Genomic DNA, 25,361 nt, shown 5'->3' with positions numbered 1-25,361 from the left:
CAGGTAGACTTGAATACAAGAGTCTTTACTTGTCTCATCTCGATATTTAATAATTAAGTTTATAAATATTTATAGTAATAATAAATATTTAAAATAGTTTTGGTTAGATGCAAAACTCATTGTGTTGCTGGTAAATGACCTTTACCTTTTTAACTAAGGTCATGATTTCGAACCACGCAGGTGTCTTTTAGCTTTTATTGAAAATAAAAAAGTTGACTAGTGAGTGACTTGGGTTTGAGTTGCAGCAAGTCTCGTCGAGTCAATCGAATTACTGAGTTGACTCAACAAATCTTGTATTTTCGGGACCAAGTCATTCTCGTGAGGGAGTTTCCTACTGTTGGATGTAAAATCTCAGCAAATCGAGTTGACTCGGGTGAGTTTCAAGACAAGTTGAGTCGCCAAGTTTTGAGTTGACCCCCCAAAGTTTCGAACTATGGTTTGTTTAACAATCATTCAAATAATTCACATTCAAAAATAAATAAAAAATTGAGCTAAAATTTGTTTGCTTACTGTGACATTAATTTGCATGATTTTCTTGAAAGTTTGATGTTACTAATTAACCCCAAAATACTGGCCACAATATGTTTGATTTTTTTAGGGAAGGAAAGAGAAAGAAAGTAAATAAATTGATGCTTTCTCTGATGTATCAGCTAGATGGCACACTACACACCGATATATAACCTTCTAGGGGCAGGGCCGGCAGGTTGATTCTGTGATGTATATTGCGATATTGATATTCTCAAGGGCACGGATTGAGTACTACCCCCACCAAGACCTAGCTAGAGACTGCCGGTCATGTCAGGGACTCTTGTGGAGCCCACTGTGATGTATAAGTTTTATCCATGCCTTCCACTATTTTGTGATGCAGGACATGAATATTAAATATGATATGCGAGATTTCAGGCTTAAGATCACGTTAGTTCAGAAACAATTACACAAATTCCATATCCCACATGAAAGTCCAAACATTCAATTAAGGGGAATCTATGCGGGTCCAAGCCTACACCTGATAGGGCTAGATCAATAAAAATTATGAACCAAACGATATTCAAAGATAAGAAATAATCATCCACACATGCATAGTAATCAGTCCCTAATCCAAAGGATTCAAAAATTCCAATTCGGGGAACGCTAAAGTAAGAAAAGGGGCATAAAATTGGATTTTAGTAATTTAGGGTTAGGTTTAGGGATTTTGGGTGAAAGAGAGGAGAGAGACAAACCAGAGAAGTACCGCACGCGTGGACAACAACAATGGCCCAGACGCATGCGCGTATGATCTCGGCTGCACGTGTGTGGGGCCCACTATTCAGAAAAAGGCCAACTTGGCCCTGGTCGACCAGGGATGGACTCCAAAACCCCCAAATCTCAACTCAATCCGATGTATGGTTTGTGCGTGGTGCTCCGCCGAAGTTTCAACCCTCCTATAGGTCCAGATTCTGGAAACTAGCTATAGGGGGATGAATAGCTGCAAAAGCTGAGAAATTCAAAGCAATAATGATGATAGAATATGAGATATATAGATGGGATAGGGTAGGAACGGGTGGGGATAGATATGGCTTCACACCATGTATTTAGCCTTTTGAAAAGGAAGGGCTTCGCACCCACTTTTGAATTCTTCCACAACTCACGAAAAGAGCAAAAAAATAAGCAGGAATTTTTATTAAACTTGAATGAATGAAAAGAACTACAAGGGGTGCCTATTTATAGGAAAAACCCTATGCCCCAAAAACTCGCACCATGTGCGCAACCTATTAGTTGACGATGAAGTAAACTAAAATAAAAACCAAACAAAGAAATCTAAAGCATTCACAATATTCTAAATAATAACAATAAGCAAAACCTAAAATATGAAATCAATCCGACGAGTGGGCCACAATCATGAGATCCCATGATGGGCTTTTCTTGACTATTGGGCTCACTTTTTTTTAACCAAAACTTGTCTTCTAGCTAGGAGGCCCTCCCTAGACGTCGTCATCGAGCCAGATCAATGGTAGGATCCTCTTGCGTACATATGTGCGTAGGGGTGCGTGTGCACGATGTTCTCATCATTTTGACAGACCATTTTAGCGTATGAGCCTAAAAAGGAGGCAAATTGAAGGCTCAAGTGGTCCACACCACAGGAAGTGAGGATTGAACTCCTACCATTGAAAACTTCCTAGGGCCCACCGTGATGTTTATTTTCCATCCAGCTATTTTCCATCCAAAACCTTTGTAGCTCCCAAGAAGTTTTCAACGGTAGGATTTCAATATCCACTGCTTCCTATGGTGTGGTCCACTTGAGTCTTCAATCTGCCTTTCTTTGGGGCTCATGCCCTAAAATGGTCTTTCAAAATTGATGGACGGCATGGATAAAACATATACGTGATGGTGGGCCTCACAGAACCTCTAACATCACCATTTGTCTCTACCTAGGTCCTGGTGGGGGTAGTACCCAATCTGTGCGCTATTCTCAACCTTATTCTAGAACCTAAATTATTGTTTTTTCACTTCGTATTTGTGATAGCTATGGCCTTTTAAGTAATAACACCCAGCGCAAGTGATCTTGTCAAGGCAGTTTACAACAAATTAGAATTATTACTCCAGTTATTAAGGGCCTACAAACTTTACCCATAGGATCCAACTAAAATCCCAGAAACAATCAGTATTGGTATCATGTTGTAACTAAAATATCTGGGTATTATTATTGGTGTATGTAGCTAATGCATTTTTTTCTCAAAAAAAATAAAAAATAAAAATGGTTGCTCCAATTTTGAATAGCATTGTATTTTTTGTTTAAGGTTATGTTCTACTCTTAGAACTAATGTCATTCTTCCAAACATCTGCATCCGCATGGCTCAATTTGCATAGGTTTTGTTTAAGGGCTAGAATATGGTGTTTGTCACTTTCTTGCTTTACTTATGAGTACTACCTTTGAACACACAACAAAATTATACAAGATCCAAACCAATCATCAGATTGGCGATACTTGGGTGGAACATACTCCAATAATCAAGCTGATCTAGCAAGCATGACCATTATATAGGAGGGATTTGGGGGAAATAAAACTGTTGGTTATAAAAGAAGTCAAGTTCCTTTTACCGTCCATTGTTTTTTCCCAGAAAAATCCTCCAATCCAAGGGTTAGGATTTCCCAATAAGTGTGAATTTTGGGATATGGCTAGGGCCTACCTGATTATAAGTATGAATCTTGTACACTTCTACGATATGTACAAGTGATTGTCACGGATAAGTTAAGCAAAAGAAAACACACATTCTAGGATTTCTCTTTCTTTAATGATTCTGTTGTTAAAGATTTTGGTCTTGCCAAGGGTGTTGGGTTACTGGTCAAAGACTGACTACCAAGTCATAAATCTTAATTGGAGAGAGCGTTGAAGTGTTATTTTTGCAGACACCATTTTTAAATAAGCAGTTGCAGGGATCCAAGCCATTTGTGTCAAGTGTGCATATGCTTGTATTGTGATTCATGAATCTGAACTTGGTTAGGTTTTCTCTAGCCAAATTATTTGCTTCAAGATGTCAATCCAGCTTATTTCTTTCAAAGTATACATTTCGGCTTTTTTCTTAAATGTCAACTGTTCTTTCGAATGTCTGATGCAGTTGTTTCTACACTTCTCAACTTTGTGAAGATGTTTGTGCGTGCCCATGAAGAGAACCGCAAGCAGCTTGAGCTTGAGAAGAAGAAAGCTCAGAAAGAAGCGGAAAATGAGAAGATGAAGATCAGTACTCCAAAAAAGGGATCCGAAAATATCTTACGGTCATCGCTACGGACTGGAAACATCAAGTAGTCTGACATTCTGACATGAGTTTCAATTTAACAACACGAGCCATTCCCTATCTCAGGACAAATGGGCGTGGGGAAGGAAAAAAAAAAAAAAAAATTTAACTCCTAGTGAAGAAGCAAAAGAAAGAGGATGAAGTACCTTGTCGACCAGAAGGACAAAAGAAAAGATGCCCCTGTAATAACTGGAAAGTCTAGAATAAGCTGATATCATGGGGATTTGAAGAGTGAAGTGTGATGTAACTAACAAGCTATGAAGAGGTTGAACCTTTATTCGATGAGGTAAGCGTCTTCCTTTTTTTCTTTCTTTTTTCTTCTACTCTTTAGTTCTTCACTATATGACTTTCTATAACATGGAACTATATGATCTTTGCTCAAGTATGTGCATGGGTACGGCATTGGGCATGTACAAGTGGGTCACCTATCTCATTGTTTCAGGCTGGTGATCTGATGGGCACCACTGAATGGAGGATTCCTCATTAATATCCTAGATTAGACATCACATAAATTAGCAGGCTAAAAGTACACATTAAGAAAAAGGTATGGGGACAGTCCACATTCAATGGAAAGAGTGATGCAGGCAGCATCTAGACCAATCCAATCTCCATAGTCAATTTTCATACAACCTGCAATCAAACCATTCAATGGCCCATATTTCAAGGATTCACGTGTGATTGTCAATTTTGACATTGGAGGACCGTGATCATGATCATGTGAAGAATGGGCCACTGATGTGGGTCCCACATGAACGGTCCTCTCGTTGAGTGACTCCCTCCTCATGCTAGCTTCTTTTTAGAAAGATACTTTTTTCTCCCTTCTAGTTATTTAGATAGAGTTAACATTTTAACTACTATTTCCATCACTTTTCTTGTGACCCATTTTTTGGGCACCCAACGATGTCGAAACGACATGATATTGATCCCATCTAAAGCTTATTAAGTTAGCTTTCCAACAAGCCCAAGATCATGCAATTCTAACACTGTATGTGCAAGTTATGGCTGGATTTTCTAGGAATGTATATGGTTTTGACAGGATTAGGGGGTATATTTATCGTTTGCAATATTTTTTGTCGGAATGGATAGTTAGGATTAGAAGTTAGGATGTGAAATGAATAGACTAATCAGGATAATGAGTTAGCATACATACTCATTACATTGTAACTTGATTTTTGATTGATTTTATAAAATTGTGTTTTTCTCCTCTTTGTGAAAGAGAAGAGAGAGCTCTATGCCTCCCGGATTTTCAGTCTTTGCTTTTCCCGTTGTTGAGTCACTCCCAGGGTGACCATACCGCCTTGCTCAACATGTTTGTCACTAAGTAGCTCACTGGATCATTGTTGATCTTCGCCATCATTGCACACAATCCTGTGTGTGGTCTTGAGCAATACGAATGGCTGTAGTCAAAGAGCCACTGATTAGATGCCAGGTTCTTGTAATTTCGTTTTGGGGCATTCTTCACCTTTAGCGGGTCCCATCATATCAATGGTGTGGATCATAGGAAACTCGCTGTTTGATTCAACAGGATTTGTTCTATAATCAACAAGACTCATCGAGTCGATTCACTGGCTTGGTTGACTTAATGTGACCCATGGTGATTTGTACTAGTCAACCGCTTTCTAATAGAAGTTTTTTTTTTTTTTTTGGGGGGGGGGGGATAGCTTGATAGTCGAGTTGGTTACTGTGCCCCCTTTCTGGAGGGAAAATTGGGCCTCAAGTCCTACAGCCTGCAGTTGATGGTTTTGGCATGGCGCCGGCTCCGGAACCTACCAAGAAGAGAAAGATGTAGTTTGTCTCAAACTCACAACCTTGCGTAAGGAAGTAAACTTCTAAAACCAGCACACCATAGGCTGTGCCTTTATTCATTTTAGCAATTTTATATATGTTAACAAGAACTGTTTCAATTTTTCTTTTTATCGATAATTAATATTTTATTGAGAAAGGAGAAAGCAAAGACAGACGTGGCCAACTAAGGCCTCCACAAATGGACCCGATGCAGTATCTACACAAGTGGGCAGCTACACTACCACACAAGATACAAAAGAAAAACAAGAAAGCCAATCAGCAACTAGTCACACCACCTATCTTCTATCAAGAACTAGAACGGTCCTCGACGTGCCCTCTTTAGCCAAAGAGTCTGTGTCACTATTAGCATCTCTCAAGACATGGAAGAATGATATAGTATGCCTGTTGCACATTTCCAAAGCCTTGCTAACTACATCAACCCCCTCCACAGATAAGATACCCAAGTAATAACATTGCTAATTTCTCCTTCAATAATTACCCAGAAGAAATTAAATTCCATAATTTACTAGATGACCTGCTACAAGACAGCATCCCTGGTGAAATTGGAATCCACGACACCAAGAGTACCTGAGAAATCAAGTAACACCAAGCCACTATTGTCATGAACCATGCCACCCATGGCCTCTGGCCTTGGATTCCCAAATGGGAAACCATCAAAATTGGCTTTAAAATCCCTCTGCAGAGGGAAAACCTCCCAACTCTTTCTTTCTGCTGAGACCACCCCAGTTCCAAGATTCTTAGCACGTCATCCTAGCTTGAATATCAAGGCACGAGGAATACCTCTGAATCTGGTATTAGCCGTTGCCTATATCTTAATCATATTGAAAATTTTCTGAGATAAAACATGAACAAGGATCACCTTGCCTGAAAAGATCCTGCGGTTCCTCTCTAACCAAATCAACCACATAGTTGCAAAGACTACCTTTTTTCCATAACATATGGACAACTTGGGCCATGCCACAATGCCCAGCTCCCAATCAAATTCTAAAAGGAATCTGTGTTCATAGTTTGGCTAGAACTGAAGACCAAACCTTAGTGACAGTGTAACAGTAAATTAACTCAAGTAGCATGTCAAGCACTGGTTAGGCATTACCTTCCTCCTCTGCTTGAGACGATCAATGGTGAGGATTTTATACAGGCTTGTTATCCATATGAAACAAGATACTTCCATCCAAACTATTGCGGACCAAATCTTCGAAAAGGGAAAGGAACTTCGCTCCCCCACTCCCCATCCATCAGTGAGGCTGAAAGAGTCCTAATGAAAAACATACTATTCGGCTCAGGTTCCCAATTCTCACTTACAATTCATTCGTCAGTATGAAAATGCCATCCAACAAACCCAACTTCTTGAACATTCTTTGAACTTCTTCATCTTTCAAATTACAATGGAAGCAAGGGCCCCATGCCACCTTTCCCTGAATCTGCTGAAAGCCTGGTTGACCCACACTCCTTGATGAACAGTCACTGCATAGATACCCTCAAACTGCTCACATAGTGGGGCTTCACCAAACCACGTCTTCCCATAAGCATATTTTAGCACCATCCCTAACTCTAAAGTGAAATTACAAAGGCCACATTGCTGCGTCTAAGGGATCCCTTCAGGATGCTACTTGTACGTCCCACTCATTTCCATCAACACCATACTTCTATACTAGAATACTCCTAAGCAGGGACTCCTTTCCTGACTCCAGTCGCTGCCACCATTTGCAAGGCAAGGCAAGCTTGGTTGTCTGGTTATAGGGTTGTCAATGTGTTGGGTTCGAGCCAGGTCCTATCATAGTTACACTACAGGTCTTGCTGGGTTGGTCCTTTCAAGTTTGGGTCATGATCCTGGAGACTCAGACCACCTGTCGGTTATCAGTTGGAACTTTGGATCTAGGTTTCAAGTTGGGTTCGGGACAAACAAGAGCATTTAAATTGTCGGGCCTAGCCGCTGGATGGATTAAATCTCACACATATGCCGCTTTGAGACGCTCATGGTGTGTAAACAGGTTCTCTTACTTATGTGTGGCTTAGGAAAACTCATTTCTTTTGCTAGAATAACCAATACATATTAAACAAATAATTTTACTACTAAAACTAACTAGACCAGATGCAGACCCAACTAGACTTTAACCACATCCATCACATGAACCAGACCCGATTTTTAACCAGTTCCAAAAGGTGACAGCCGAAGCTGACCTAATTTCTTAATGGATCCAATAATTGGGATCCAAGAACAGTCAAAACATGGGAGAATGATATGGTATGCTTGCCGCACATTTCCAAAGCCTTGCCAACTGCATCAGCCCCCTCCATGAACAAGATGGCCCAAGCAATAACCTTCCTAGTTTCCCCTTTAATAATTACCCGGAGAAAATTAAATTCCATAATTGGCTTGATGACCTGCTGCAAGGCAACAGCCCTTGTGAAATTGGAATCGATGACACCAAGAAGACACAAGAAATCAAGCAACACCGAGCCACTACTATCATGAACCATGCCACGCATAGCAACATCAGAACAGCCTCTCTTTTTCTCTTCTTTTTTGCAATTTGAATCAGAACAGCCTTATTGGACCGCACCAATTCTTTCACAGCCAGCTTTTTAGGAAACAATCACCATTTGATATAAATGGTTAGCTGGTCCCCTTCCCCAATGTTGTCAGACCTACCCAGTTTGTTGTCATAGTTTATGCTTGACTTCAGATTCTAGAGTTCTTGAAATCCCTTCTGCTTCTTCCCGGTCAACTTGACACAAGTTGTTGTGCAGCTTTTCTTGCTTCCTTCTATTTTATGGAGTCTCCTGAAAATATTCTTCCTCAACATCCATGCTTGCTCCAATTGCTCTAGCGACCTTTCCTAGATTCCTATTTATCCAAGCAGAGTAAACTACGGAGCCCGACGAGATCTACCACAGCGACTGCCACAGCAACAAGAGCTGCTTCTGCTTCCACATCTCCAACTCATGGCTGGCTGTGGAACTGCCTAACAGATCACTTCTACAGATACAATGAAAAACATCTTCCCCAGGATGGTCACAGATCACCATGCTCGAACCAGCCTCGCTGCCCGCTAACATTGGAAGGAGCCTAGCTACAGCAAAGGAACTCTGTTTGACATTGCCAGACCTCAAAACTCCCTGCATCCATAGGAACAAGGGCAGGGAGGTGAGATCTACAGTTTCAATTATTTCTTGCTATTCCAATAAAACAACTAAAGCAGCTACTAGGAAAGGTTAGTGTGATGGGGACATCATGCACACACCCCATCTACGCACGTATTCGGGGGGAGGCGGGCCCCACTTTCGATTTGGATTGACGACGACATCTTTGGAGGGCCTCATAATTAGGGGGCTGCGTTATGGAACATTGGAGTGGACCCGATCATCACATAGATTCTACCATCAGATCTCATGATCGTGGCCCACTACTTCAAATGATCTAGGATTTTGAGTTTTGATTATTTTTGTTATTAGAAACTTCATGAACAGCTTGGATTGCTTAGATTAGTATTTATCTGCTTTAAGCTTTGGTATTAGTGCACGCACATGCTGCAAGGGTAATTTTGTCTTTTTTGGGTTTAGGGTTTTCTTATAAATATAGCAATCCCATGTAGGTATTACAATGATGTTTATGAATAAAAATTCCTGCGCTTTCTCTCTCTCTTTGGGTTGAAGAATCGAATTGGGTGCGAAGCCCTCCCTTCCTCAAAAGGTTAACTATCGTGGTGCGAAGCCACATCCGCTCCAAACCATCTCTATCTTCTTACGCACCAATTCCATCTCCCTCAACACCCCTTCCATCATCTGATTCACCTCTTTTCGCATCCAAGTTTTCTCCTACAGCAATGCACAAGCAGATTTTCATATTTTGGCCCATTTGAGGGGCTGAAACTTCGGTGGAGTACTATGCGCAAACCGTGCATCAGATCGACGTGAAACTTGGTATGAAACTTGTCCATCCCTGGCCGATCCCAGCCTAGAAGGCGTTTCTCAATTTCGTGGGCCCCACACGTGCGGCCGACCTGTCACACACGTGCGTCTAGGCCCCTTGGCTGCCTAGCATGCGCAACCCATCCCAGGTGGTCTCTTCCATTCTATTTCCTTCCTATTTGTCTAAATAAGCCTCCTCATCCAAATCCTTAACCCTAAAAGTCCCAAATCTCAATTATCCCCAATTTTCAAACCCTAGATTTTTCCCCAAATTGAAACTTAGCGAATCTCTTGAGTTGGGAACAATCCTTTGCAAGAATGGATGACTTTACACTCCTTTGGGCTTGTTTGGCTTATAATTTTGTTTGATCCAGCCCTAAAGTTGTGTAGGCTTGGACCCCCATAGATTCCCCCTTTTGAATATTTGATAGTATGTAGGATGTGGAATTTTGTAATTGTTTAAAATTGGTATAATCTCAAGCTTGATCTCTTGCATTCCATATTTAATTCCATGTCCTGCATCAAATTTGGTATCGGAGCCCAAGGTTGTCATAGGGGAATACAATGCATGCTTAGGGGTTCATTTTTATTTTTTTATGCACCACACCCATTCATTTAGGACTGTTTAGAGGTCCATAATTCATAATATAAGCTGCTGAAATTTCTGTTACCCGTTTATTTTGACAGTCATATTGCTGGATTTTTGTAGAGTTGCGTAATTTCGTTCATTTAACGCCCTATAGGTTCATCTAATGTCATTAGGGTGCATATAGTAGAGTCTAGGGGCATATAGTTGCATCTTAAGATCCCTTGAGTTGTGTAGTGCATGCCCACACGTACTGGACGCGGCTTTGGTCTGCATCCCATCACGAACACTGAGCAACTTACCGAGTCTCTCAGGAGAATAACCCAAAAGTTGGACACCATGGATGCAAACATCAAAGCATCTTCGCAACAGGTTAATAATCGTTTGGACCAATTAGATGCTCGCGTCCATCAAGTTGAAACCTCCACCCGAGCAAACACCACCGTTGGTGAAAATACTCAGCAAACACCACCGTTGGTGAAAATACTCAATCTCAGGCAGGTGGTCAGGAGGATAGACAAGGGAATGGGAGTGGCCAAAGAAATGGTCGTGGGCGTGCACCTGTGCACTCACCCCGCGAGGGGCATCGTGATCATTATGACCCAGATGCGCAACTCCTCAAGGGATTTAGGGTAGGGGCCCTTATGTTTAATGGTCACTTGGACCCTAAAGCTTTTTTAAATTGGTTGGCGGATATGGACCACTATTTTGAGTGGTACGACATGTCGGATGCTCGCCGAGTCCGATTTACTAAGATGAAGCTTGCGGGACAAGCAAAGTGGTTTTGGACTACCGCGGAACGAAAAAGGAAAAAGAGTTTGAGGGAACCCCCAATAGTCCATTGGGAAGAAATGAAAGAAATTCTAAAAGAGAAATACCTCCATTTCTCCTATCACTTCAGGTTGGTTGAAGATTGGCAGTCTCTTTGATAGGGTTCCATGAATGTGGTTGAGTACATTGAAAAATTCGAAGAGTACTTGACCTGGTGTGAGGTTGAGGAGGATCCCGTACTCTCTTACTAGATTTAAGACGAGCCTCCGTTCTGACATCAGGAGAGAGTTGCTCGTCAAAGACATAGACACTCTTGAACAGATGTATCAAGTGGTGTTGGAGGTTAAGCAATACCTCAAGGCATCTGTGGAAAAGTAGTTTGAGTCCCGTGATTCTGGCGCTAAGGTTAACCCTTCTGGGGCTAAGCATGACACTGAATATCAATACAAGCCTTCCAATAATTCTCAATCTAGGTCCAAGGATGATAAGGGTAAAGGAGTTGTTGGGTCTAGCTCGCGTAGAAGCGATGCGACTAAGTATTTTAGATGTCAGGGATTTGGTCACTTTGCTCACCAGTGTGGCATAAAAGAGGGCACTAAGGTGTTCCTTATTGATGGGCAAGCAGAAGTGCTCCCGAAAAGTGACAGTAAGGAGGAAGAATACGAGCCAGCGGAGTTCCTTAGTTATGAGGAAGAGGGAGCACAAGAGACCGCGACACTTGCAGTTGTTTATTGCACCTTTGCACAAGCAAAGAACACCGACGATTGGCGCCGCAACATAATCTTCTATACCTACGCAAAGTGTGGTGATAAGAGTTGCAAGATGGTCGTGGATAGTGATAGTTGTGCCAATGTGGCATCCACTGGCACTGTGAGCCGTTTAGGCTTGAAACTTGAAGCCCATCCTCAACCCTATAGAGTGTCTTGGGTTGATGAGACTTCCATTTCAGTTTCATACCGTTGTCTTGTTCTTATTTGGTTTGGATCATATAAAGACACTCTAGTGTGAAGTTGTTCTCATGGATGTTGGCCATATCATTTTGGGTAGGCCCTGGCTCTATGACAAGGATGTCACCATATTTGGTCGTTCAAATGTGTGTACATTCTGGTTTGAGGGCAAGAAAGTCAGGCTAAATCCTCTTCCACCCAAGAACACCACCACAAAGAGTGGTGCGAGCGGCTCGAAGGAATTGAAGGAATCGAAGTCCAAGTCTAAGCCTCTTCATATTCTAAATGCCAAAAACTTTAAGCGAGAGACTGAATCGGACTCGATGGTGTACGCCCTTGTGGCTAGGGAGAGTGCGCCAGAAGCTAGTATAGAGTTATCCACTAAGGTCATTCCGGTAGTGGATGAGTTTCGTGATGTCTTTCCTGATGATCTGCAAGATGAGCTTCCCCCTATGAGGGATATATAGCACGTCATTGATTTAGTCCTTGGGGCGACTCTATCAAACCTCCCTCATTACAGAATGAACCCGAAGGAGCATGCAAAGTTGAAGAGGCAGGTTGATGAGCTCTTAGAAAAGAGTTTCATTCAAGAGAGCATGAGCCCATGTGTCGTGGTCGCCCTTCTTACACCTAAGAAGGATGACACATGGAGGATGTGTTGATAGTAGAGTCATCAACAAAATCACAATCAAGTATCAATTTTTCATACCGCGTCTTGATGACATGCTGGATATGATGGCCAACGCTACTATTTTCTCAAAATTTGACCTCAAAAGTGGTTATCACCAAATCCGTATATGCCCTGGTGACGAGTGGAAGACGGCCTTCAAGACGAAGGATGGGCTATACGAGTGGCTAGTCATGCCTTTTGGGCTAACTAATGCCTCGAGTACCTTCATGCGTATGATGACCCAAGTGTTAACGCCCTTCTTGGAGAAGTTCCCAGTTGTCTACTTTGATGATGTCCTGATTTATAGCATGACCAAGGAACAACACCTCAACCATTTGAGGCAGGGTTGTAGGATCCTTAGATCCGAAAACTTGTACACCAACCTAAAGAAGTGTGCGTTTATGTCTAGCGGTGTTATCTTCTTAGGTTTTGTTGTGTCAGCTGAGGATGTGTCGGCGGATCCCGAGAAAGTCAAGGCCATTATCAATTGGCCTGAACCCCGCAACATTCACGAGGTGCACAGCTTTCACAGCTTGTCCACCTTCTATAAGCGGTTCATTCGAGGCTTCAATTCCATTATGGCTCTCGTCACGGATTGCATGAAAAAAGGAGAGTTTTAATGGACGAAGGCAGCCTCGAAGGCCTTTAACGAGATAAAGGCTAAGATGACCGAGGCTCCAATCATGCAACTTCCGAACTTTTCGAAAGTTTTTGAGGTTGCATGCGACGTGTATAACAATACTTAGTCAAAAGGGGCACCATGTCGCCTTTTTAAGTGAGAAACTGAATGAGGCGAAGCAAAAATACTCCACCTATGACAAAGAATTTTATGCGGTAGTGCAGTCGCTACGCCACTAGCATCACTATCTATTGCCACAAGAATTCATCTTGTTCTCAGATCACGAGGCCTTGAGATATCTGAATTCTCAAAAGAAATTAAACCTTAGGCATGCCAAGCGGGTCAAGTTCCTTCAAGAGTACACTTTTATGCTTAAGCACAAGACCGGTATAGAGAATAAGTCTATCGATGCGTCGAGTCGTTGAGTCGTGTTACTCAACTCCATGAGTGTCGAAGTCACAAGGCTCGAGCGTGTCAGAGAGGATTATTCTGAGTGCCCCGATTTTGGAGTTGTGTACGCATCGTTGTTAGAGAGTCCGTCAAGAGCTAGCAGTGAGTATTTGATATTGGACGGATATTTGTTTAGGAGTGGCCGTTTGTGCATACCTCGCACCTCCCTCCACGATTTTTTTGTCTGGGAGTTACATTCAAGAGGGGTCACAAGTCATTTTGGTCGAGACAAGACTATTGCCCTATTGGAGGATAAATTCTATTGGCCAAGCATCAAGCGAGACGTGACCAAAATTACAGGACAGTGTCGTATTCGTCAACTGGCAAAGCAGAAAAAACAGAATACGGGGCTATACACACCTTTGTCAGTTCCATTCGCCCCTTTGTAGGACATCAGTATGGACTTCGTGCTTGGACTTCCCAAGGCCATTCGAAAACACAATTCCATATTTGTTATCGTGGACCGTTTTTTCTAAAATGGCCCATTCCATCCCTTGTTCAAAGACTTCTGATGCCTCCCATGTTGCTAAATTGTTCTTTAGTGAGGTTGTCAAACTTCAGGGGTTACCCAAAACCATAGTGTCTGATTGTGACGTGTGGTTTATAAGTTATTTTTGGAAGACACTATGGCATATGATAAGTACCAGGCTTCAATTTTCTTCTACCTACCACCCTCAGACTGATGGTCAAACTGAGGTGGTCAATAGGAGCCTAGAAAATTTGCTCAGGTATTTAGTGGGGGAGCACATCAGGACGTGGGACACTGCACTACCTATCGCCGAGTTTGCATTTAATAGTTCAGTCAATAGATCCACAGGTTTGAGTCCTTTTGAAGTCGTTACTGGTTATAAACCTCGAAAGCCTATTAATCTTGTCCCTATATCCCTGTCTCATAGGTCATCAAAGTCTGGAGAGTCCTTTGCACATCATATTCATTCATTAAAGATCAATACTAGTAATGAACAATACAAATTTTCTGCAAACCAACATAAACGATTCAAGGAATTCAATATAGGAGACTCTGTGATAGTCCACATCAGGCCAGAGCGGTATCCTCAGGGAGCCGTTTGGAAATTACACGCACGTAGCGCTGGACCATTCAAAATTATAAAACAAAACGGTCCCAATGCGTATGTGGTAGATCTTCCACCCTCCATGGGAATTAGTTCCACATACAATGTGGAGGATCTAGTTTCATTTCAGGGGACCACTGACGCATTGTCCAACCTTTCACATAATCATCCCAGTTCCTCAGATCTTTCCCTTAACTCATGGCATCTTCCCGACCCATCTTCTCAGCCTTTACCTCCATACCTACCCTTCCCACATCCAGAGAGGAGATAAGGATATTTTAGACCACCAAATTGTATCAACGCTGGACGACGGTTTTCAAAAGTTCATTGTCAAGTGGAAGTCATGCCCAGCTTCAGACAGTACGTGACTCACTGAGGAGGAACTTCAGAGACTTGATCCAAACATCTTGGAGCGGTTCAGGAGTTTTGTTTCGCCAATGGCGAAACCTTCACAGCCGAGGAAAGTTTATGAGGACATCATGCACACACCCCCTCTACGCACGTATTCGAGGAGGAGGCGGGCCCCACTTTCGATTTGGATCGACGACGACATCTTTGGAGGGCCTCATAATTAGGGGGCTGTGTTATGGAACATCGGAGTGGACCCGATCATCACATAGATTCTACCAGCGGATCTCATGATCATGGCCGACTACTTTAAATGATCTAGGATATTGAGTTTTGATTATTTTTGTTAATAGAAACTTCATGAATGGCTTAGATTGCTTAGATTAGTATTTATATGCTTTAAGCTTTGGTATTAGTGTGCGCACATGGCACAAGGGTAATTTTGTCTTTTTTGGGTTTAGGGTTTTCTTATAAATATAGCAATCTCATGTAAGTATTGCAATGATGTTTATGAATAAAAATTCATGCGCTCTCTCTCTCTCTCTCTCTCTCTCTCTCTCTGGGTTGAAGAATCGAATTGGGTGTGAAGCCCTTCCTTCCTCGAAGGGTTAACTACCGTGTTGCGATGCCACATCCGCTCCAAACCATCTCTATCTTCTTACGCACGAATTCCATCTCCCTCCACACCCCTTCCATTATCAGATTCACCTCTTTTCGCATCCAAGTTTTCTCCTACAGCAATGCACAAGCAGATTTTTAGATTCTGGCCCATCCGAGGGGCTGAAACTTCGACAGAGGACTACGCACAAACCGTGCATCGGATCAACATGAAACTTGGTATGAAATTTGTCCATCCTTGACCGATCCCAGCCTAGAAAGCTTTTCTAGATTTTGTGGGCCCTGCACACGTGCGGCCGACCTATCATGCACGTGCGTCCAGGCCCCTTGGCTGCCCAGCGTGCACAACCCACCCCAAGTAGTCTCTTCCCTTCTATTTCCTTCCTTTTTGTCTAAATAAACCTTCTCATCCAAATCCCTAACCCTAAAGAGTCCCAAATCTCAATTATCCCCAATTTCCAAACCCTAGATTTTCTCCCAAATTGAAACTTAGTGAATCTCTTGAGTTGGGAACAATCCTTTGCAAGAATAGAGGACTTTACACTCCTTTGGGCTTGTTTGGCTTATAATTTTGTTTGATCCAGCCAGTGTTCGAAGTATCGGTATCGCTACAAGTTTCGCTCGCCAGGGATACAGAAACAATGTCGATATCGCCGATAATATCGCTGATAACTGAAAATGCGGGGAAATATGGGAAAAATGGGAAAATGATGGAATTTTGAGTAAAACTTCAGGAGATGTTAAAATGTACATATTTGCATATTTAAAATAAATTAAAAATTAAAAATTAAAATATAAAAAAAAAAAAAAAAAAAAAGCAAAAAGAATGCCTACATAACAAGTTTCCATTTAATGGGGCCTTAAGAGCATGTCTTGTTGTAAGAATCAGTCCAACCATCACATCCAGCCTTTTTAACCATCCAACCTTCCATCCAAACATCCATCAGTATTGCAAAATAACAACACATGATATTTCACCAAGAAATCATCAACAATTGGAAAGGAAACGGAAGATTGTGGTTGCAATATCGTGCATGTTGCAATATCGATAATATCGAGATATTATCAATAGTATCAATGACAAAGTGAACACTACATACAACCATGTGCCCATGAAAAAAAAAATGAAATAAAAAATTTTCTAATAAACAAAATTTTGATGATCTCAATTCATTGGCAATATTATTAAAATATTGTTGATACACTTATGATACAAGCATTACCTAGAATTTACATAGTCGAAAATATTGGTGATACATTGGTGATATTGATGCATTGGTAGTACAAGGGACACCTAGAATTTACATAGTTGAAAATATTGGTGATTACATAAGCGATATTGATACGTTGGCGATACTTAGCGATACATTGCTAATACCTGGAATTTTTTATACTACTAGTGTTATGGGTTCACTACCAGCGTTATCGGTATCGCTGAGCTGGAGATAAAGATAATATTGGAGATATTTCAACAATATTGGAGATCATTCGAACACTGGTTCCAGCCCTAAAGTTGTGTAGGCTTGGACTCCCATATATTCCCCTTTTTGAATATTTGATAGTATGTAGGATGTGGAATTTTGTGATTGTTTAAAATTGGTATAATCTCAAGCTTGATCTCTTGCATTCCATATTTAATTTCATGTCTTGCATCATAGTGTGTCCTCCAAAAAAGTTTTAAAAAAAAAAAAATTTATAAAAATTAAAAAATTAAAAATAAAAAATAAAAAAATAATAATAATAATAAACTCTACTAGGAAAGGTGTTCTCCTTAATCATTATAATGCCGTCATCTTTCTATACTGACTGGCGAAGCTAGAGAGGAGCAGGAACGGCAGTTCTTTTCCAAAGTCCCTCAGGTCAGAAGGGAGCATCATCACCATTGCTTAAGTTGGCTGCCATTGCTTACCGTCAGCTAATGGCATGGTTAGTGACCATTGCTTAAGTTGGCTACCATTGCTTACTGTCAGCTCAAGGCATGCCACTTGTAGTCTTCGAGTTGACCAACCAGGCTGGACATAGAGTTAGGTTTTCAGGTTTTTGACCTATGGTTTGGGCCAGTGGAAATGGGCCCACTTGTACAAATTCATTGCATTACAATATTCCATATCCTCAAACCGAGGATCACATAATTCCTTGTTTATAGCATGTTGATTTTAGTTCTCTTTATTTTGAGATTGATATTATCGGGTTGCCTAACGAGAAAAGAGCAAATGGAAGAAGCCCTTTGATTGGTTCCTTCAGTGGGGAGTAATCTCACAATGCAATCCCTTTTGTTGGTACCTGCAGGACCTGTCATATGGAGCCAGTGAAATGGCTTCTGTTTTGTTCTCCTGACCAGATAAATCTTAGGGATTTTTACGAAAGACTACTCATTATTTGGGGATTTACATCCTGGTACTTTTTTAAAAAAAAGCTTTTGATTAAACTACTTGTTAGTATAGATCATTTCATTCGGGTACCTTCTATTAGATTTTCTCTGAGGGGCTGTTTGTTTACCACTATGCCCCTGAATTCTAAAAATCAGATTTCAGCTACTTAAAATGCTATTTTGGGTGTTTGTTTAGCACATTTAAAAATAGTCCTTAATGGAAATTAATCATGGATTCAATTCGGGGGTGGTTTATGCAGGGAATGCGTTAAGTTGTGAGTCCGGAATGCGGTAAGTGACTTCGTGTTAAATTTTTTTCTAAAAATGACAACTTTGCCCATTCGAAGTAACTTCCAGTAAAGCCTTCAGGGGTAATTGCGTTGATGTTTTGGGGGCGTGGCAAAGTTCATTGGACCCTATCATGATGTATGTGTTATATCCACCCCATCCATCCATTTTGCCACATCGATTCAGGGCATGAGCCAAAAAAAAATGAGGCAGACCCAAAGCTCAAGTGGACCACACCACAGAAAGCTATGGGGACAATGAAGCTCACCATCGAAACCTTCCGAAGGCCCACCATAATGTATTATGGCCATCCAACCTGTTCATAAGGTCACACAGACCTTGATGAAGGGAAAACATAAATATCAGCTTGATCCAAAACGTCCATGGCCCCCAAAAAGTTTTCAATTGTAGGCATTCAATGTCGACTTGTTTATGTTGTGTGGTCCACTTGAGCTTTGGATCTGCCTCATTTTTGGGCTCGTGACCTAAAATGATCTGAAAAAATGGATAGATGGTATGGATCTAGCACATACCTCATGGTGGGGCTGATAGAACTTTACCACATCAACACCGAGATGGCTACTAGATTGTGCAGATTTCCTGCCAAAAGGCTTTCACAGGAAGTTCCTGCACAAGGATGCTTTTCAGAAATCCACTCCGTCCATCTTGATGTTTATATGCCATCCAAACCATTTATAAGGAAATTTCCACTAGGATAAAGTGAAAACATTAAAAACTTAGCCTGATGAGAAACTTTTTTGGCCATACAAATATTTCAACGGTGGTCATTGAATCCCCACTGTTCCCTCTCATGTGGTTTGAGTTTTGGATCCACTTCATTTTTGGTCAAATGTCCCAAAATGAGTTCTCAAAAGGGATGGGCGGAGCGAATTTCTCACAAACATCACGGTGGGCCCTTCCTAGCATCCCTGTGCAGGAACTTCATGTGAAAGGCTTTTGGTAGGAAATCTGCATCCGAGGAATGCAGGGAGCAGATTAGGTGTGGCCCCGGCCTCACCCAAGATGGTGGGGCCCGCCTTGATGTGTGCATTCTACATCAACATTGTCCATCCGTTTTTTCATATCGTTTTAGGGTGTGAGCCCAAAAATGAAACAGATCCAATTCTCAGGTCACATAGGCCTGGACGAAGGGAGCAGACAAATATTAGCTTGATCCAAAACTTTAATTGCCCCCAAAAAGTTTTTAATTGTGGGATTTCAATCCCTGAGGTGTGGTCCACTTGAGATCAGAATCTTCTTCATTTTCGTGACCATATCCTAAATGATCTAGAAAAATGGATGGACTGTGTGGATATACAACACATACATCGAGGTGGGCCCCATGGTCTGACGTTACCCCGGTAACGCCTTATCCACTCCAGATTTGGAAGGATGCCAATTAGGTGAGGCCCATTGTGATGTTTGTGAAAAATCCACCCCGTCCATCTGTTTTTTTAAATCATGTTAGGGTATGGGCCCGAATTAGGGACAATTTGGTTAAATTGCCAAATTTCATATATTTTTACCAAACAGAAATTTTTGGATTCAGTACTAAATTTCAGTGTACAGGAATTTTTTCAGACAGTTTACCGAACAGGCATTCCAACACTTATCAATACTAAAATTCAGTACACAATGGATCCATTACTTAAAATTAATTTCAGACTTTTTTTTTATCAAACTTTTTTTATTTAGTTTACCAAGCACACCCTCATAGCAATTGAATTAACCAACTTATTTTTTAAATGACAAAAATGCTCTCGGATCTTTTGGATACATGGCTTGTCTGGAGTTCGTCACGCCTGTATGGAGACTTTGGATCACCAAACATGTCACGCTGCTTTCATGAATGATTAAGTGATCAGAAGTGTTGAGAAATTGGGAGTACATTTTTGTCATTAGAAAAATATAAGCTATTTTAATCTCACCTCCTTTAGAGAAATCTAATGGAAGGTACCCTAAAAATTTTCTAGTTATCTTAATAAACAAAGATTTTTAATAGAAGGTACTGGAATGTAAATTCCAAAATAATGAGGGAGTCTTTTGTAAAAATCCCATAATCTTACCACAAGGTTTGCTAAGCTGCAATGCCTGTGCAAAGCAGCCCCTTACACACAACTAGGCCCACGACTTGCTTCAATGTGTCAGATGCAATACTTTCATCAGTGTGGATCCTACTCTGTAAATGATCTGCCCAGAAATCAGGGCAGATCACTTATCAGTGGGCCACAGCTTAAAAAACAATGAGGAAAACTTGGCCAAGTTTTCTTTTCTTCCTTTTTCTGGCCGTCCACTTGATTCTGACTTTGCAGCCCACACCCAATCAATGGATCGACCTCATATTTGATTCGGGCAATCAATATCACATGCATGTGGGCCTAGCTAACCTCTCACATCATATCATTCCTCTTCCTTTTCACAATGTATTAATCTTAGAACCCAATCTGCTGTGACAGGAACAGGGGCAGTTTGAGGTGGCTAGATGGAGGAGCACCTTGTATAAAATATGCATTCGCGGTACTTATCTTTTGTTGTAACAATGTATAACATATATCTTGAATTAGAGAAGATTAGAGGGTTTTCTTTTCTTTTTTTTAACCCTTTTATTATTGTTATTATTCTTTTTTTTTTCCCTCTTGTATATTTGAATTAACTTAGGATGTGAAGAAGTTAGTTATGCCCATCTGATGTAATTATTAGTGCATAGCAATCCTTTCTCACTTTCTTTATTGCTCCTGTATGAATGCATGTATTAAATCCACACCGTTCATCTATTTTTTCATCTATTTTGTGCTGAAATCATACCATTTTGATTATCATCCTAGCCCTCGAATTGAAGGGACGCATTGAACACTGACTGTTGGGGGGGCTATTTTCTGACCACCTTTTCAGCGGTTTAGGTGTGCATCCCATTCAACCATGGGGCCCAACAGATGGAAGGTCCGGATGTGTCATGGTTTTTAAATTGATTGATCGCTGAGACCATTTGCAGGACTGAATACTATTCCTCTCTCGAATATGTACCCTTACATTAAGGGCATGTTTGCTGTTGCTTCAGAATTGATTCTTTCTTGAGAGTTGCTTATGTGAAGTGCTTGTTTGGTAAACATGCATAAGAGACAATTTCCCTACTAAGGTTTCAATGGTGAGTGTTGAATACCTACTGTTATATGCAGGGTGGCCCGATCTACCTCATTTTTTGGAGTCATACCCTACCATGATATGACGAAATGGACAGAGTGGATGTTGTACAGTCGTTGCAGTGGGCCCCGCAGACGAGATTTGATAAGCCCACACACGTACGGTGAAGCTAATGTACATGCCACATGGTTGACATTATGGCACATAGGTCTGAGATTCAAACCATCCACAGAGGCACCACTATGCTGATGCTGCCGCAAGAATTAGGTTGATCCATTGGTTAGGTGGGCTACAGTTTACAAAACAAATGTACAGCTTCAAATATTTGGAAGCTGAAGTTTCCTAACCCATCCAATTGTTCGTTCGATTACTGGGGCCTGTTTTCTGAGTGGACCACATTAATTTAGGAAAAACATGGTTGGACCAATTTATGTATGGATTTGATCTTGGATCTGCATGCCCTGAAGGCACATATGGAGTGGAACTGCTCTACTCTCGTTTGCAACTAACAAACCTTGAGAGAGAGAGAGAGAGAGATCGTCCATTTTACGAGTGCTGGGCAAATGTAGGGGTGCACACGGTTCGGTTCAGTCCGATTCTGGGGTGAAACTGGAACTGAACCATTCTCAACTGTTTCAGAAAATCTACAACCGGACCCCTGCCGTTTGCACCTTAGAACTGAATAGAAACTGGACAGTAAAAAACCTGTTCCAGTTCGGTTCTACAGTTCTAGGCTTTTTATAATTCAGTCCAATTGCATGGTTTATTTTTATAATTCAACACAATTGCATGGTTTTTTTTTAAATCCAGTCCAATTACACGGTTCTTGAGACAGAAAGACCATATGAAAGAGGGGGAGAATAAAGAAAGATTACGATCCTCTTTTTTTTTGCTTTTTATGTTTAAAAAAATTAAAATTTAAACGTTTGTTGACTAAGGGGTCCCGTTTCAGGTTCAGATCCAAGGTCTGGTTCGGTTCAATGGAACCCCAAATCGAGAACAGAACCAAATTAACCGGTTCTTTGATTTTTGGAACCGCAATTGCAACTGGTGCGCTTCAGAACCAGACCAAACTGTGCAGTTGGGTCGGTTCTGGTCCAGTTTACAGGTTCCACCGGTTCCGTGTGCACCCCTACTGGGCCAGGTCTTGTGGCAAAAAACTTCAAATTTGTTTTTAAATTGAGTAATTAAGGGCTACTCAAAGATACTTAAGCATAAAAAGGTGGTTTTTAGATTTTATTTTTAAAAAAAAAAAAAAAACATTTTTTTAAACTAAGTCAAATGGGCCCTACGAGGATGCAGGAGGTTTTGTGTATGGAAAGATGAGGCCCAAGTAATGGTGATACAGACCGTTGATCAGATGGGCATCAACGTGGATGAACCATTAACCCTGTACCACCTTAGATTGGAAGCTCCTAGCTGTTCTATTTTTAGGTTTTTATTGCAGTCCACAACTGTGGTATCTTTTTAACCGTCTATTCGCAGGACATGGACACCATCATTAGAATTGTTTGATCCAGATGATTTTGGGGGAGTCACCCATCCACTGAGCTCCATCAGACCTAAGATATCTAATCCATGGGCCCAGCAGATGAAGGTTCTGAATGTGGGCCACATGGGAAAATGAATGCTGAAAGCCTGAAATGGGTTTTCTTATCATCGGCGGCCTTCCTGTCTCGTGCTATTGGGACCATATGTTGCAATGGGCGATGATTTGAAACGTGCGCGTTCACAACCATATGTTGTGATGGTTCCGTAATTTGAACCGTCCATGTTCACCATACTTTCAAACCGTGGCCAGACAATCAAGCGTCAGTTGTGATCCTGACCACCGATTTTTAGATTTAAATCCAACCATTGAAATTTTTTTTGTATTAATGTTCTAAATTCGTTGCACGTGACGATGATCACAATCAGAATCGTCCATCAAAATTGGGTTTCTTATGGTGGCCCAAATAGCATGGCATCCCTAAATTGGACAGTTAGGAGCAAAGGTTGGTTTTGGCATGTGGGCCCTGTTCGGGCTACAAATGCTGATGATCTTGACCATCAAAAGAGCCAAAGAGAAATTTAGATAGTCCACATCCATGGACAGGGATTTGATTAATTTTCAGGCCGAACAGTCTAAGCAATTTAATGGGCTTGGACTTGGGCTGCTGTGTTACGTCGACTTGAGCTCCATCGTCGAACCCAAACCTGACCCACTGCCACCCCTACTTGGAATAGCTCCTCCTCTGTTCATTCCAATTCAGATCGAACCGTTCAAACTTCACACTCCTACGGAGGATCGATATTTACACGTTAGTAACGTCACATCCGCTATTTTCGTATTACACCATCCTATAGATTGCTGATTGTTGAAGATGAAAGGGTATTTGAAAACACCAACGTATTAGCTGTATGACCTAGATCCTCGAGTTCAGAGGCCCTGTTCGCTGAGTGGGTGCTGCTGGATCTCTTCTTTCCAAGGGAGTTTTGGGTTTTGTTTATTCCGCCCTAAGGGGATTGCTAGAGTAACGGCTCCTTATCACACCACAATAATGTTTGAGCCCAAGCTACAACAAATTCAGATTAATTATAGGTATTAGAAAATTTGAATCTAACACTACTGCTAATTTATGCACTCTGCGGGAGTATGATAAATAAAAATAAAACAATATAATAAAACAGATAACCAAATCAAAAATCAACCAACCGAACATACGATATTTTACATGAAAAATCCTTGTGAGAAAAAATCATGGCACGAAGTGAAAAAGATCTCAACTATAATTAAAACTGTAGAGTACACCACTCACCTTCTCCGATTATAGGATTACCCAATCTCCCCTTGCGATCCGCAATCCCATGGAAAGCCCTTCCCAAGCCCCTACAAGTATTAGAACCCCTCTCACCTCCTGAAAGCCCTCGCCCTTAGAGAGAAAACACTTGTTCGTACAAGCCCTAATCGAGATTAGGACTTAAATAGCTCGATTTGCGCAACTCTGGGTAACATATCTAATCGGACTGATTGCAACCTTCAACCGGACTAAATCAACCCTACTAAATTTTTAGTCGAACCAAAAACGACCAAAACATCACAACAAGCAACCTAAAAATTCTCTAATTTTTGGTCAAACCGAAAACAGTTTCGATGGAATTGAACCTAAACTTCTCTACATAGCAAATTTATAGAATTCAAGGCATCATGTACAACAATTACCACATTGACTTGCATTTTGCCAAGTCACCTTGAAGACTTCCCATGCAATATTCACATTGAGCGTAGACCTCTACCTGCATTCTTCACTTGGAACACAACTCCATCTACACCCCTGTGCAAGGGTACCCAATCTCATCGATTCCTATAAAGATTGATCAAGCCCAAGCAATGCCTGAACTTCTTTGTAGTCACTGGCTTTGTCAACATGTCTGTAACATTGTCATCTGTGCGAATCTTTTGAAATAAAATCTCCCCTGGAGCAATGAGCTTCCGTATCTCGTGGAACCTCAAGTCGATGTGCTTAGTTCTAACGTGATACTCTTGATTTATTGCCAGATGGATAGCACTTTGACTATCGCAATGCAATCGAATCTCGTCTTGCTTCAACTTGAGTTTTCCTATTAGACCTTCCAACTACAATGCCTCATTTAACACCTCTGTCGCGATCATGTATTTCGCCTCACTTGTAGACAACGCTATACCGGTCCGCTTGCTAATATGCTATACCGGTCCGCTTGCTAATATAAAAACATATTCTGTAATAGACCTCTTGTTGTCTAAGTCACGTGCAAAATCCGAATCCACATAGCCTACAACTCCACCTGAAGCTCCATGTCCCTCGAATATGATTTCAATGCCAATTGTGCCCTTGAGATACCTAATATTAACAGTATTCCAATATTTTTTACCAGGATTTGCCATATATTTGCTAACCATGCTAACCGCTTGTGAGATATTCGGCATCATGCAAACCATTGCATACATGAGACTCCGCACTGCACTAGC

At 41.3% G+C, this 25,361-nt stretch overlaps 1 protein-coding gene across 8 annotated transcripts in view; it reads left to right on the top strand.

Moving 5' to 3' along the window:
• Positions 1 to 21,865, top strand: part of LOC131216992 (formin-like protein 18) — an 89,525-nt gene extending 67,660 nt beyond the window's left edge. For 4 of the 8 annotated variants that reach the window (XM_058211653.1, XM_058211652.1, XM_058211647.1 and 1 more), the window contains 2 exons: positions 3,597 to 4,059; positions 20,689 to 21,006. In XM_058211653.1, the coding sequence (XP_058067636.1) occupies positions 3,597 to 3,784 (188 nt within the window). In that variant the 3' untranslated portion in view covers positions 3,785 to 4,059; positions 20,689 to 21,006. Of the gene's footprint in view, positions 1 to 3,596; positions 4,060 to 18,204; positions 18,236 to 20,688; positions 21,007 to 21,408 lie in introns of those variants that run through there. The other 4 variants (XM_058211650.1, XM_058211648.1, XM_058211651.1 and 1 more) reach the window with 4 other exon arrangements.
• The last annotated feature ends 3,496 nt before the right edge of the window (positions 21,866 to 25,361 follow it).

The sequence above is a fragment of the Magnolia sinica genome, chromosome 10 (assembly GCF_029962835.1).
Source record: "Magnolia sinica isolate HGM2019 chromosome 10, MsV1, whole genome shotgun sequence".
NCBI lineage: Eukaryota > Viridiplantae > Streptophyta > Magnoliopsida > Magnoliales > Magnoliaceae > Magnolia > Magnolia sinica.
The sequence above is the reverse complement of the archived record's forward strand: the minus strand, read 5'-3'. Positions and strand labels throughout refer to the sequence as shown.